This window comes from Atheta coriaria, unplaced genomic scaffold (assembly GCF_025399875.1).
Source record: "Atheta coriaria isolate IRGN ID8LTWV9N9 unplaced genomic scaffold, Caltech_Dcor_3.1 hic_scaffold_10_pilon, whole genome shotgun sequence".
NCBI classification, from domain to species: Eukaryota; Metazoa; Arthropoda; class Insecta; order Coleoptera; family Staphylinidae; genus Dalotia; species Dalotia coriaria.
The window spans coordinates 3,729,222-3,744,409 of record NW_027045452.1 but is presented as its reverse complement, the minus strand read 5'-3'; the positions used below and the strand labels follow the sequence as shown (position 1 = coordinate 3,744,409).

The 15,188-nt window shown below is 38.9% G+C and overlaps 4 protein-coding genes across 5 annotated transcripts; 3 read left to right on the top strand and 1 right to left on the bottom strand.

The window, feature by feature from the left end:
• The first annotated feature begins 251 nt into the window (after nucleotides 1-251).
• Nucleotides 252-8,202, top strand: LOC135801213 (uncharacterized). Its single transcript, XM_065314603.1, is given in 4 exon segments — nucleotides 252-432; nucleotides 3,447-3,549; nucleotides 5,685-6,948; nucleotides 6,951-8,202. Coding segments are annotated over 3 exon segments (1,734 nt in total). The 5' UTR covers nucleotides 252-432; nucleotides 3,447-3,504; the 3' UTR covers nucleotides 7,376-8,202.
• Nucleotides 8,203-9,549: 1,347 nt separating this feature from the next.
• On the top strand, nucleotides 9,550-10,520 carry LOC135801221 (trypsin-like). Its single transcript, XM_065314617.1, has 2 exons — nucleotides 9,550-9,657; nucleotides 9,731-10,520. Exons 1-2 carry the CDS (start codon nucleotides 9,609-9,611, stop codon nucleotides 10,456-10,458), a joined length of 777 nt encoding a protein of 258 aa, XP_065170689.1. The 5' UTR covers nucleotides 9,550-9,608; the 3' UTR covers nucleotides 10,459-10,520.
• A 741-nt stretch (nucleotides 10,521-11,261) lies between these two features.
• On the top strand, nucleotides 11,262-12,162 carry LOC135801223 (RNA-binding protein 7). Its single transcript, XM_065314619.1, has one exon. The coding sequence runs from the start codon at nucleotides 11,408-11,410 to the stop codon at nucleotides 11,918-11,920; it is 513 nt and encodes a 170-aa protein (XP_065170691.1). The 5' UTR covers nucleotides 11,262-11,407; the 3' UTR covers nucleotides 11,921-12,162.
• Nucleotides 11,998-15,048, bottom strand: Mcm3 (minichromosome maintenance 3). Of its 2 annotated transcripts, none has more exons than XM_065314602.1 (7): nucleotides 14,864-15,048; nucleotides 14,458-14,779; nucleotides 14,030-14,399; nucleotides 12,910-13,963; nucleotides 12,584-12,838; nucleotides 12,398-12,510; nucleotides 11,998-12,332 (listed from the first exon to the last, which is right to left on the bottom strand). In XM_065314602.1, exons 1-7 carry the CDS (start codon nucleotides 14,936-14,938, stop codon nucleotides 12,134-12,136), a joined length of 2,388 nt encoding a protein of 795 aa, XP_065170674.1. In that variant the 5' UTR covers nucleotides 14,939-15,048; the 3' UTR covers nucleotides 11,998-12,133. The 2 variants fall into 2 exon arrangements, with proteins under 2 accessions (XP_065170674.1, XP_065170673.1); XM_065314601.1 differs by having other exon boundaries at nucleotides 12,398-12,516; nucleotides 14,864-15,047.
• Nucleotides 15,049-15,188: the final 140 nt, after the last annotated feature.

Below are 15,188 nucleotides of genomic sequence, written 5' to 3'. Positions count from 1 at the left end.
CTACTTACGAACCGAACCGGCAGCGTGCGTAAAATGGCGCACGGCCATCGGGCGCACGGGGTGATGCGACTCAGCTCTGCGCCGACGAATAACTGTACCTGCGCGCGCGCGCTCCTGGCTGCTGCGAGCGCGCGTGTCTGGGTCAGAAGGCGGTCGAGCCCGCCGGAGAGAGGGGCCCCGGCGCGAAGAAAGCGCGCGAGGAAGAAGAGAAGTCGCGCCGCTGGTCGGTTATAGTGGTGGACCGTGAGACAGGTGAATTCCATTCCTCGTGCCGATGCCGAGCGCGTAAGCTGGTGTGTGGTTGGTCGGTGCGCCCCTTTGGATGTTTGCTATTGACGCCAGTTCTAGTGCGATTTTTACCAGCAAGATTCGATTTGTATCTACGTCCACATCCCTCATAGGATTATTTTAGTTTATAGACAACACTTTTCGGTGAGTTTTTCATTAAATTTTCATTTAAAATGACTGGTAACACGTGGTTACCAAGTGGTAACCGATTTGTAACCAAATAATACTTTATATTTGTTATTAAATTATTTAAAATTTTTATTATTTGATGATTTTTTTTATCTTAAAAACGTATTTTTTATACACCTGTTAAAATCGGGTAATAAATCATGCTAAAAGTAATAAATCTAAACGAAATATAAAATCTGTAATGTGTATAGATTCAAATCCATGATTAATTGTATAATAAAACGTGAACGGCGTGGCGTCGACGCGTCTAGCGTGTGCGCACACCGGCTTTACTCGGCCAGCAGGTCGGGTCAAGTCAGACGGGTCAGTTTCACAAAAGCTCAGCTTAAAAATCAAAAAAATATAATTACAAATCACATTCAACTATTTTTTTGCATTTTGAACAAAATTATTTTATTTATTCATTTACTTTGATTATTTTCGAAAGGAAGCGTGCGATTAAATTTCGTGCGGTCCACATTCATTACGGCATCGCTCACCGAGCTTATAATTATAATTCATTACACCATCCATACGAAAAGAAGCAATCGGATGAAGGTTAAATGTTTTCGCCGCTAAAACGCACGAAACACGACCGTACGAGCTTGAAAAAAATCACCGGTTGTAAATTGGGTTAAAAGTTGGCTTAGGTCACGTGTTGAAAATTATTAATAGACACGCTAATTATCTCTAGATATAAGTTAATAAAAGTTTTGAAAGTTGGCAACTTAGATAGCAGCATGAAATCGTAAAGTCCGCATCAAAGTGCTAAAACACAACTCAATAGCAATAAATATCATAAATATTTATACCAAATGGTGAGCGTCAGTTGAACGTAAACATGTTTCAGCAAAATGTGTGTCGATAGCTTTAAAACTCGCCGAGTTATGACTCAAAAGGCACCAAAAACGCGGCGACATCAACGCGCGAGCATCACTGTAACCCGGGTGATGACATTTTTCAAACTCAATCTTCCACACATTTCACCTCGCAGATTTTAATACTAGTTTAATGATTACAACATTGAATTTATACTTTTGTCGATTTCTGGTTTCCGCGCTGTGCTCATGAACGACTTCAACCGATGCCGATTGACATAAAAAGCAAGTCGTATTTGTTGCGTGTGTTTTGCGAATGTGATTCCGCGTAAGAAGCGGATAAGCTTCGCGCAGGTGACACTTTTGTGTGCCGGATTCAATCGATGCAATACAGCACGCACGTACGGTTAACTTACACGAGTATTACTTAAAGTAAAGTGCAGCGCAACAAACATCCAACACAATATTCTTTACTCGGGCGTATTAGACGCATTAGAGACTAAGGTTAATTAATCTAATCGGCAAATTATGTACGGTATGCGTTTCAATTAAATAATTGATGGCGCGTGGGAGAACGCGCGCGTCTTGTATGCAAATTAACAGCCAGTAATGTTAATTACGTGCGGTGGTGATGCTACGACAGACGCTGCGGCTCCTCTGCTAACGATCGACAAAATCAACACAATCGACGTAATCAACGGTAAAATGCGTACCATTGTTTTGTTTCCATTGTTTATTATTAAAATCTTCCTTTTTTTTTCTTATTTTACTAAAATTACATCAAAAATAATTAATAAAACGATTAAGTAATTTTTATGTCAATGTCAATGTCAAAATATCAAAATATCAAAATGACATATTGTGTATTGTGTATTTTTGGTTGCCTACGTTTGAAATTTGGTCGTAGGCAAGCCGTGCAGCTAATTTTCCGTGTCCTTTACGTTCTATTATTTTGTATGTGACACGATTCGTGCACGTCCACCGGTTTACTTTCGTCGTTCGTTGTGCATTCGTTCACGCTTGATGCGCCTGCGCATTACATGTGCTTGTCTACCACGCTAATTTAATTTGCCTTCTGCACACCGTTTTTATCGCTGTTTGTTTATGGTGACACCGAAAACACTAAACAAACGCTGATTTTCAACGCGTAAATGTCAAGCCACTCTTGAGATTTGTTGATAAATCATTTGAAAAGCAAACTTTTGGTTGCTTTCGACACGTTTTTACCAACCGACAAAAGACGATCAGATTAAAGCGTGAAACAGTAAAGTGTTGGTGCTTTGAAATTTGCGTGTTTTATGTGCGTTTTATACTCTTTCAAGGTTAAAGCGCTGAGATAAAATCGAGCGCAGGCTGCTCATAAACCTAAATTGATCATCAAAACGCATCAAGAACTAATAAATCTAGTGAAACTAAAGGGAATTGCACTTGAAGATGTTTTACTACTTGCATGCTAGACGGATTAAGTTCTTGAAAAGATTTATGAAGCGTGCTTTTTATACCTATACGGAAGCTTACTTTCCACCATGAAAATAAATGCACACAATATGAACTTTGCTGGTAGTGCAAACCAGCATTCACCTACTTTGAGTAAATGGTAAATATTTTCTGAAATTTACGACGTTGGCATTCAAAACAACACAAAACTGTGTTCAATCACATATTATTTCATTGATACAATGTTTATAATGCATATTAATATGTTTCATGATGGTTAATAACATTTATAATGAAGTAAGCAGCGTGCATGCAACACTATAAAACTAAACGCGAGCATAAAACGTGATATCGCCATCGAGCAGTCGGCAGTCAAGCGAAGAGGCTGAACAAGACGTCAGTGCTTCAATTACTTCGCATTGCAACCGCGTTCGAGATTAGTAATGTTGCGCTTCGTCGTTTATTACGCGTCACACGCTCGTAATTTTATTAATTTCATTAATAAATGCATGTTGGTACAAATTTACACTGATTGATGAATGATCATATTGCATATCATCCATATTTTAACACTACTATAAAGTATACTTCACTTTAAACACGCTAAACTGTTTATGTTTGTGTGTAATGTGTGTTGCCTATATATAATTATGGTAATAGTAGATATCTGTAGCTGTCATTGTAATAACGTTGATATAACCCTAATATGATTGTGTTTTTCTTGTTTTTTTGCAGGAGTGTCTCAGGTGGAACAGGATCTAGTCATTTTAGGTTATAACAAATACGTCACAAGATGCGGCTGCACGTATATATCCTCGCTGGCCTCATCATGCACGGGGTAAGCATAAAATAACCTAAAATTTGAAATAACGGTGTGCGCGTCGAATTCAATGTGAATGTCAAATGTCAAAGTCGTATAAAATACGCTCGTATGATTGGCGCTGGAGCTTATCAGCCGTTCTTGATCCGGAATGCACGGTTTTGGCCACATTGCGCATTTGACATGATTCGCCGGCGCTCGCATTGCGCCGCATCAATCGCCAGACATGCGGATATGAGTAGCAATGGGCAATGAACGTCGAGAATCGGCTGAAATAAATCTCGCTTATGGTCAAGCGGCGGTCGTATCGAGCCAGGCCAGCAGGATATGTCATGAACAGTTTGATCGACTCCGTTGATCTCTGGGTCAGACGGACGCTTTTAGACGTTTGGTTTTAAAATTCTTGAAACAATCCATTACGAAAAAAAGCAACACAACACAAGCTAAGCCTACTTAAGACTACGGATTAGATTTTGAAGCATCTTGTGCGCATGCGTTCGCCATGATTGAATATTGTTCTGCTCTAGTTTCGGATCGGCTTTTGTTCCAATAACAATTTTAATGATTTGTATGCAATCGGTATGGAGCGTTTTGATTCACCGCATTATAACTTGATTTATGATTTTCTGATTGATCTCGCATCGATGGAAATTACATTACATGTTGGACCCAGCCCCGAACTAGATCAAAAATTCGATCGCTGCGGATGCTGCGTGTAAGTCACAAATTGGTACCGCGGCCCGGCGCTCAAATTGGCCGAATTATTACGTCTCCGAGGCAATCGCAATCAAACGGTCATCGATATGTACGCCGGCCGCGCGATTATCGAACATCGGGCACTCTCGCAACGTGACTGCGGCGGAAGCCAAACAGTTGGTGCCCCGGCGCGCGCGTCTTCATCTTCGCTTCTCGCTTCTTGCATAGTAATATGTGGGTCACTCAGCCAATCTCATTAAAAGATTTTTTCGGCTCGTTTTCGACTCGATTTCGGCACTCTCGGAGCCCGCGCTGAGTTACCCTCGATTTATAGGTCCGGTTTTTTCTTTCTCTCTTTTTTTTCTTTGCCGCGTGGCGTGGCGTGCTAAAAAATGCGTCTTTATGCAATCGAACCATTGAGAAATGTGGAAATAACGAGCGGCGCGTAGATCAATAAGAAACGAAGCGGAAAAATAACAAGCAATTAAGATTTTTTCGTACATTTTTTGCAGAATAAAAGAATCAGATGTTGGTTTTGTTATTTCTTATTATTTTCCGCTCGGAACAGCAGAGTAACTATTAAATTATCGAAAAAAAAATGAAAAATGAAAAAAATGACGTTTGACAGTACTAACGCGTCATTTGTTTGACAATTGATGTAATGTGGGTTGCATACCTTTAAATTTTATAAATTTCAATAAGAATCTGAATAATATTAAACTTAATTCAGTTAATAATCAATCCTTCACCAAATTTAAACATTTAGGGGTGGATAATATGCAAACGCAATTAATTTTCTCTAAAAAAAGTCTTTGGCTACTCATCGACAGTTGAATCGCGGGTTGTAATATGGTTGTTTATGGTCTTGCGGTGTCTCGCGTCCGTTCTCATCTGTCGGCTGGTTGTGCGTTCTGCGTTCGTTGTGTGTGGGTCAATTGAGCCTCCCGGCGGCCGGTCAAGTCACCGTTATCAGTGCGGGCCCGCCGCGAGCGGCATCGCGGCATCGACTCTTCGGCTGCTCCACATCGCGCTGTTAATTAAACGGCCAGAAAACGCGCCGCCCGAAAATAAAAAAAAAAACTGTGCCATCCGAAATTCACTCAGCGTCCACATGTGCCCATAGTATACCGTTATGAGTGTTATTAAATATGTGCGAGATGATCACAGCAGCTCAAAACGAACTGCAAATATTAGAATAGTCGATATGTGTGTGCATAAGTGTAAGGAGAGTAAACGAAAACTCGAGCGCAGCATGACAGAAGCTCCAAACGCATACGGTCCAAGGATCGATTGTGTTTGCGGAGAAATGTGGGACCGTTTTGTTGACACCGCGCGCGTTTACTGCAACAACTGTGCATTGACTACACACACACACACAGAGAAAGAAAGAAAAACGTTTCATTCATAACTTACGTGTTCTTCAAACGACGCTAATTTATTTTTATTTCAATTTTCAGCTTGTATCACTGACAATGTCAGAAGACATCGATGTAGTGGAAGCAGTAGCCAACTCGGATGAAATCAACGATTCGATAGCTTCAGATCGAGAAGATAACGATACGAATTCAGATCAACTAGCGCTTGAATCCGAAGGTGATAAACCGCCTTCGAAACACTCCTATAATGGTCCACCACCACCTCCACCGAGGAACATCAACCGTGTTGGGACCCATCATGGTATCCCGGTTCATGGTAGTGGAAAACCATTCAGTCATAAACCTCCAAACTTTGATCATAAATCATACAACGGCCCACCACCACCTCCATTACATAAACCTCCCCCCTCTTCACAGCAAGCAATGGATAAATATGGTAGTGCTCCAGGTGGTGATATCTGGCCAGCTCCCATACCTGACATGCCGAAAATTGTCTCCCTGGATGTGAAATGCGAGAAAAATCTAATGAAAGTCTACATAGGTTTTGATAAACCTTTCTATGGTATTGTTTTCAGTAAGGGACACTATAGTAATGTACACTGTGTACATTTACCAGCTGGTTTGGGCAGGACTTCTGCACATTTTGAAATTGGTATCCACGCTTGTGGTACCTCCGGAAATACTGAGAATGGTTTATATGGTTATGGTGCGGAAAGTGGCAGTGGCACCTTCTTTGAAAACATCATTGTTATTCAGTATGATCCACAAGTTCAGGAAGTGTGGGACCAGGCTAGGAAGTTGCGATGCACGTGGCATGACCAGTATGAAAAGTCTGTGACATTCCGGCCATTCCCCGTGGATATGTTGGACGTGGTACGGACGGACTTTGCTGGTGATAATGTGGGTTGCTGGATGCAGATTCAAGTCGGGAAAGGACCATGGGCATCAGAAGTATCTGGTCTTGTTAAAATTGGTCAAACTATGACTATGGTCTTGGCTATCAAGGACGACGACTCTAAATTTGACATGTTGGTCCGTAACTGTATGGCCCATGATGGTAAACGGGCACCAATTCAATTGGTTGACCAGAAAGGTTGTGTAACTCGACCGAAATTAATGTCTAGGTTTACTAAGATTAAAAACTTTGGAGCTTCCGCTTCAGTGCTCAGTTACGCCCACTTCCAGGCGTTTAAATTCCCTGATTCCATGGAGGTACACTTCCAATGTACAATTCAGATCTGCAGATATCAATGCCCCGATCAATGCAGTGATAATACCGCACAGATTGGTTTACACAGTGGTCTCTTGGATGTTTCTTCTCATCAATCACCGGATACGCAATATGGTCCCCACCTGCCTTACCACATGATGCCTTTTTACACGGAGGTGTTCCACGTGATGAACGCAGGGTGCGAAGAGCAGTAGACCCCACGGATCCAGAAAAAGAAGTTGGCGTTAATCGTATTATCCGCGTTGTGTCAACTGGAGATCTTACTTTTAGTTTGGATGAGAATAGCACGACGCCAACGCCACCTACAATGGTATTCCCTGCGAAAGAAGAACTCACCCAGGGTGGGCTTATCTGCATGACAACACCGGGTTTCGCGGCGACTTTGGTCGTCCTTCTCGCCATACTTGTCGTTTCGTGTTTGATGTCTGCCTTCCTCTGCGTGCGGCTGCGGCCGTTTGCCAACGACAAAACCGCTGGCTTCAATCATCCGCATCACTCCAAGGATAAGAAACTGACGAAGAGCAACTGCTTCTATTCATAGAACTAAATAACAATCAAACAAGCGTATAACATAGTAATCTCGGCTACGTGCATGATCGAACGCCATATTCACTCGCGTGATTGTTCAGTTTTTGACAGAAAGACTGCGCAATCATTGAGGTTATAAATTGCAACTTGTGTGTCACTTGAAAAGTAAACGAAAAACGCTTTGATCATGCATCGTATCCGCAAGTTCTTCAATTTTTTGGAAGAATTTATAACATAGTTAGTTAGGTTACCTAATACTAAGCAAAAATCACGTTTATAGATACAAACAAACGCTTAAACGACAACACAACAGTTTCAACAGTAACTAACTACTAGATAAGTGCACTATTCGCAGCCAAATGGGTTGCCTATCAGACAGAACAAGAAAGAAAACTGTAAATATAAGACTTCTATGCATAGAATTAGTGCGTAATGCGTAAAGCCTAAGTAAAGGATTCTAATCTAATAATTTTTACGTTTGGAATTATCAGTACGATGTGGTTTCGGTCGGTTTTGGTTTTAATTATCGAATTAAATTAATTGGTGCGACTTGAATGCGTTGAATTTATTTAGCAGCGATGAAAATTAGATTCGCGCAATCAGTGAATGCGCGTGACTAACTTATTTATTTATTTATTGCAAATTTATTTATTTATTTATTTATGCATACACACAGTACGTAACAAAATTAGTACCTGTAAATGTTGTAGTTTGAAGATGAAGATAAATGAAAAAAAAAATGATGAAAAAAACACATACAGCAATTGTTTTATTATTTTATTATAAATTCTGATTCTATTTTTGTACATTCAGTCATATAATTAAAAAAAACAACTTTAATTGGTGGACTTTACTGTTAATAATTTTATAGCATTTTAATTGATCCTGAATTTTAACGTGAAATGCAGAGCAGACGAATACGGTTTATAAATGTTTATGTAGAGTGGAACCAAATACAGAATAAAGAGTATAATAACGTAGATGTGCAGTACGTCTGATGAATGTTTATAATTATTAGCTGTCAGGCTAACATAGCTAATTATTTTAGTAGGTAACGTTTTGCAGACGTGCCGCATCTGCCCGCCGGGCGTCGTGAATTAAATTACAGTGTTTGATCTTTGGTTTATAACGCGAATTTGTGATCACCGTAATGAGTGGTTGTTGCATCACTTGAGGCTTCTTTGCATATCGCAACGAGCTCGGCGACACCGATATGTTGACTATCACGGCAATTAACAATTACGTAGTGTGTACACATGTACGACATGCTGTAAGACAAAATTATAATTATTATCTTCTTTATATATTACTAGCTTTAACCCGCGGCTTCGCTCGCGAATATCTAAAATAATGAAGTTGCGTCCGTACGCGTCTGTAATCACAAAAGAAGTAACAATGAAGTCGAATGGCGGGAAGTTTAAAATGGCTGAAAGTGTAGTATATGGAAGTATGATGTTGACGTAGCTGTCGGTAATACAGTGTGATAATACAGTGTGATGGTACTATTGTACTTAGATTTGAGCTTCATTGCTGGAATGCTAGATGGCGTTAAAGTAGTCAAATAGCCAGATGCACAGGTATTATTGGCTAAACAATTTCTTTATTTTGTTTAAAAAATATTTTTTTTTATTAAATAAAAAGTAGCCTATAACCATTCGTGGACCACTAAGAATATGTGTACAAATTTTCATGATGATCGGTTAAGTAGTTTTTGCGTGAAAGTGTAACAAACATCAGGACTTTCGCATTTATAATATTAGTAGGGATTATTATAGAAATGTGGCTATCTGCATGCAAAATATATTCGAATTGTATTACTTCCGTCTGTGATTAATTCGTACATTTGCCACCATGTGTAACTGGTTGCATAAGTTCGGTGTGTTGCCTAACTAGTCGAGAATGATACAATGAAATAATTGATTATGTAAGCTAACGAAATCAATTGACTTTAATCAATTACATAAAACTCCAAATATGTTCAAACAAAATGTTATCATTATCATGTGGTGAAATAATACGTAAAAACCGTAAAAAAAAACCTAAAAGTTAAAAATAAATATTTTAATTCACTTTATATTAAACAAATCAATGGAAGTAGCAACACAAGATAACATAAATAGATTATCTATAGAATTTAATCGTATATCATCTTTGATCAAAAACTTGAGAAAACCAAAACGTGACTTTTATCTTATTATACAAGTATATAAACTTATCTAAATGTTACCCTGCACCACATTGCCAATATGTTCAAAACAAGTGCTATTGTTATTTTGTTGCTTGGCGTTTGTCACGGTAAGAATAATATACAACCTACATCTACAACCAAATTTAAAAGAAACTATATTATTGTATCGTTGTTATGCAGCCCAACCTACACGTATCGTTGGTGGTGAAGACGCTGACATAACCGAAGTACCATGGCAGGTATCTTTACAACGCAGTCTCACTGATTTCCATTTCTGCGGCGGGACCATCCTCAGCAGCAAATGGATCCTGACTGCTGGTCACTGCATGGACAGCGATCCATCTCCCACTGATATTCAAGTTGTGGTTGGCATGACAAAGAAATCTGAAGGTGGCGTTGTTCACACCGTCAAGCAGTCAATTCAACATCCGCTTTATAGTAGTATGATTAGAAACAGCCATGATATGACCCTTCTTGAATTGAATGAACCAATCGAATTTAACGAACGTGCGCAACCGGTGCGCATACCTACTGACGATGAAACACTTCCCGTTGGTGAACTAGCCACTATTCAAGGATGGGGCCGTCTTTGGCAAGATGGAGATTCACCGGACCAACTGCAGAAAACTACGTTGCCTATCTGGGAACCAGAAGCATGTGCATCACCGTGGTCATTCCCTTTGAATTACTTTGTTGGTCCTGACGCACCTTTTATTTGCGCGGCTTGGGACAATGCAATGCCTAATACTTGTAATGGAGATTCAGGTGGCGCACTTACCTACAGTGGTATTCAATATGGCGTCGTTTCCTTTGGAATGGGTTGCGTTAACCCTGCATACCCCAAGGTTTTCACGAATGTATACAACTTGAGGGGATTTATTTATGATAATACTGATTTGTTAAACTGAGTTGTTAAATATCACTTAAATATGTTCAGGTTTTAATAAAATATAATATATATATATCAAAATCCCTACTAATATTATAAATGCGAAAGTCCTGATGTTTGTTACACTTTCACTCAAAAACTACTTAACCGATCATCATGAAAATTTGTACACATATTCTTAGTGGACCCCGAATGGTTATAGGCTACTTTTTATTTAATAAAAAAAATTATTTTTAAAATAAAATAAAGAAATTGTTTAGCCAATAATACCTCTGCATCTGGCTATTTGACTACTATAACGCCATCTAGCATTCCAACAATGAAGCTCAAACCTAAGTACTATAGTACCATCACACTGTATTATCACACTGTATTACCGACAGCTACGTCAACATCAAATCCAATTGACTACACTATGGAGACTGTACACTATACTTCAGTTGACTATACTTTCAGCCATTTTAAACTTCCCGCCATTCTACTTCATTGTTACTTCTTCTGTGACTACAGACGCGTACGAAAGCAACTTCATTATTTTAGATATTCGCGAACGAAGCCGCGGGTTAAAGCTAGTATAAAATATATCAAAATCGAAAGAAAACTGACATTTTAAAAGTGAAAACGCAGAAAAAAGTAGTAAAAGATTTTTAATATGTTTTAAATTTATATTCAGTATGAATATTATATATTAAGTATTTAACTTAACAAAATCTATTGATCAGTATTAATCTTGGATAGAAATACATTTAATTTTTATATGATAAAAATTAAAAACCAAATATAATAACAATTGGCAACAATGGCATCACTGTAAACCCTGTAAACTGTAAGTCAAAGTGACGCTGACGCAGTTTTAAAGGTTATGCCTGGTGTTATGAAAAACGAAACAGACGCAAACCTTATTTTCCATTTTCTCAACGACGCTACATCAAACATTCAAGTAAAATTCAACAATCACTCACACGCTAATGGATAGCGACGATGACCTCCTCACCGTCTGGGTCGGCAATTTGCCATCCCAAGTAACCGAAGATCTCCTCTATGAGCTATTCCTCCAGGTCGCACCGCTGGAGGAGGTGCACATTCCCACCGACCAATCGGGCAAATGCATGAACTACGGCTTCGTCACCTTCAAGCATCAAGTGTCCGTGCAGTACGCCATCGATATGTTCAACAACATTGAACTCTTCGATCGCACCATCATTGTGCGCAGTCGAAACGGCAACAACAATTCCAACAAAAATCAGCTTGTAGGACCACCCCTTGTGCATTCAAACGATGTATTACGAATGGGCATGGGTATGAGTATGATGCCAATGATGCATATGCCCATCATGCCACCACAACACCACCAGCATGATTATCATGCAAAGGAACGAAGTAGGCATGCTCAACACTCCAACAACAAACCTTACAGACAACAGAGTAGTAATCATAGGCCCAAACATAGGAGTAATAATCACAATCGTTACAGGTTTTAGGAGTGTAGCAAGTGAAACATAAAATTAATTGGTACAAAAGAATTAAATACTAGTAAAATGACTTATTACAAACTTAATTGTTGTGTATGTATATTTTATTGTATAAATAACTAGGTATTAGACGAATTATGTTCTAATTGTATGAGAATACAAGCCATTTTATGTATTATATAAAAAAAACTGTGAACAATCATAATGTAATGTAAATTTTGTTTAAATCAAGAAAACAATATCATCAGAAACCATGATTTGATTGTCATCTGTCATGCGTTCAATGGCGGCGCTTACCTCACTCTCAGTAAATGGAGAAGTATTGTTTTCGTTTACGATTTCCTTTACTTTGGTTAAACTCAAAGATTGAACGCGATTATCTCTAAATCCACGTTGTAAACTACTCTTAAACTTAGCAAGTCTGAAAATAAGAAGAAAAGATTAATTTTTATTCATTAACATAACATTGCTATTATATATAGGTACCTTCTATCATCAATGTGAGCTGGTGTTGAATCAACTTGAATATCCATCGTGGTTTCAGCTTCCATGATTGTAGATTCTTCTGTAGGTGGAAGAGTAGCATCTTCTGTCGGTTCCTGTATCTTCGAGAGATAAAATTACAAGTTAAAGAGTTAAAAAAGTCAAAATATTCGAAATTTTAAAACACACCTTAGTTCGTTTTGTTGGACGCGCTTCATAATCATTTTCTTCTTCCTCTCCGTCCTCCTGATCAGATCCAACAGATGCACGACGACGTTTCGACTTCTTTTCCTTTTCTAAAACGCGTTTAAAGTACGCATACTGCACTAATTCAATGGCGGCATGCGCATCTTCGGCGTCAACAGTTCGTGACATTCTTGCTTTCGCATGTGCAGTAGCTAAACGAATCATTGTCTCCAAAGACCGAGCTGTTACAGGTTGAGTCTAATAAAACAATAAATATAAAATAAAATATTAGATGTTTTAGTTAATTTTGTTTGTTTGTTCTTTCTTACCCTGGCAACATCATTTGCAAGATGTTCTTCTGAACGTAGCTTTGAATATTCTTCAGCGATGATGACTGAAGCTTCCTCAGTGAGTGTAGGTTTCATAATCTTAACAAAATGAATATATTTCCGCATGAATTCAACGCTGAGAATCTTATCAGTCTTCTTCCGGCTGCCACCATGCAGTAACGGATCGTATTTCTCGTACATTGGTGTTTCTTTTGTTCCGTTGATATCGTTCGGATTTTGTGTGCTTAAATTTTCAACAGTACTGCCCATTGGCAACACTTCGCCATCTTGTTCAAGCGGATTTCTGTATCTGTGCATTCTCACAACGTGATCAGAAATTTTCAAGTCTTGATCTTCATCGACACTGTCCAGCATCACGAACAGACAATCAAAACGCGAAAGTAACGAATCTTGCAGGCCAATATTCTCCATGGGAGTTTTGTATTGATCATATTTACCATACACGGGATTGGCAGCAGCGAGAACCGAACAACGCGCATTTAAACTGGCATGAATACCGGCTTTGGCAATTGTAACGCGTCCCTGTTCCATGACTTCGTGAATAGCGGTACGATCCATGTCGGACATCTTGTCGAATTCGTCAATGCACACGACACCGCGATCGGCGAGAACCATGGCGCCTGCTTCAAGTCGACGTTCACCGGTTTCCTGATCGCTAGTCACCGCTGCCGTGAGACCAACACCTGAAGAACCTCGACCTGTAGTAGGGATTGCTCTAGGTGCAGTGCAAAGAACATATCGTAAAAGTTGTGATTTGGCTACACTGGGATCACCAATGAGTAGAACATTAATATCTCCTCTGAGACGTGTGCCATTCGGGAGATTCTTCTCCACACCGCCCAGCAGTAAACATAAAATTGTCCTCTTGATGTATTCATGGCCGTGAATTGATGGAGCCAATGATTTTGCTAGTAAATTGAAAACATTTTTGTTGTTTTTAGCGAGATTCTTGCAACGAGCGACATCTTCACGGGAAATCGATGGATTAGCTTCTTTGCTCAGAAGAGTTAAATTGTTTGCAATCACAATTGTCCTAAACAAACACATTAAACAAATATTAATATCATGTAATTAATAAAATTTATTATTACTGATTTACCTGAATGTACCATTTGTAAAACTTCCCTGTTTATTAGGCAAACATCTAAAATTGCCAACAACTTGAATTCTATCACCTGGTTTGCACTTGTCTACCAAATCATTATCAACAATAATATCCACAGAGCGTGGTAATTGTCCTGCCGGCGCTTTTTCAGGCATCTCTTGAATGGAAATCGTTTGATGATCTTTGTAAGTAGACATACCAAACTCTGTCTCCAACAAGTTGCCTTCATCATCCTTGGTAGGATATACTGAATTGGTGGGGAATGCTTCCATTGAAGTCAGATCTGTATACTTTCTTTCCATGATCTTCTTTGTTGCAGCACAATAGTGCACACTTCTTACTACTTTTGGGTGGACAAGAGAGCCTAACACAAAATAATTTTAATAAGTATGGCGGTTTTAAAAATGATAGAAACATCTTACATTTTGTTACAATGCCTTCAACACAAATCAAGTTCCCCAAGTAACTTGAAGTTAAGTTTCTTGGAGTAACATGCTTGTTACCAAAGCTACCCTCAAAAGCAATGAAAAACTCATCTTGGGTTTTTGCATATTCATGATTAATGGTGATAACGAACTCTTTTAGACCTTTCTCAAAAGCAACCTGCTCTTCAAAAACATGATTCAAGAGGCTTTCTGCTCTCGCAGGGTTCTTTCTTCTCAAATCATTGATATTGACCACTAAACGACGACTGCCGTCTGCGATCATATTTTTCACAAGCGTGGAATAAGTTCCTTGGTCTTCCTATACGACAAAAATCAAGAATTTAATGAGAAAAACCTTTTTTCTGAAATTATAAATCTTCAAGTAAAATCTTAGATCACTTACTTCATCATCCAAAAAATCCAAGTATTCGCGTTGCAACTCACGCTGTCTTTGATCAATATCTTGCGGCTCAATCATTTTGAAGAGTTAATTTATAAAATTAAACAAATAAACACTTATTTTAAACAAAATTGACGATAACACGACCGCACAACAAGTAATAACCGAACGAGTGTTTTGGCGGGAAGTAAGCGCATAACCAACCAAAAGTTAGGTGAGAACTGCGCATGCGCGGAATAACACTGACTACACTAGCACCACCATGTTTAAAACATTTTCAAAATGTCTGAATGTAAGTTGTTGAGGAACAAAAAGGACTTTAATTTCT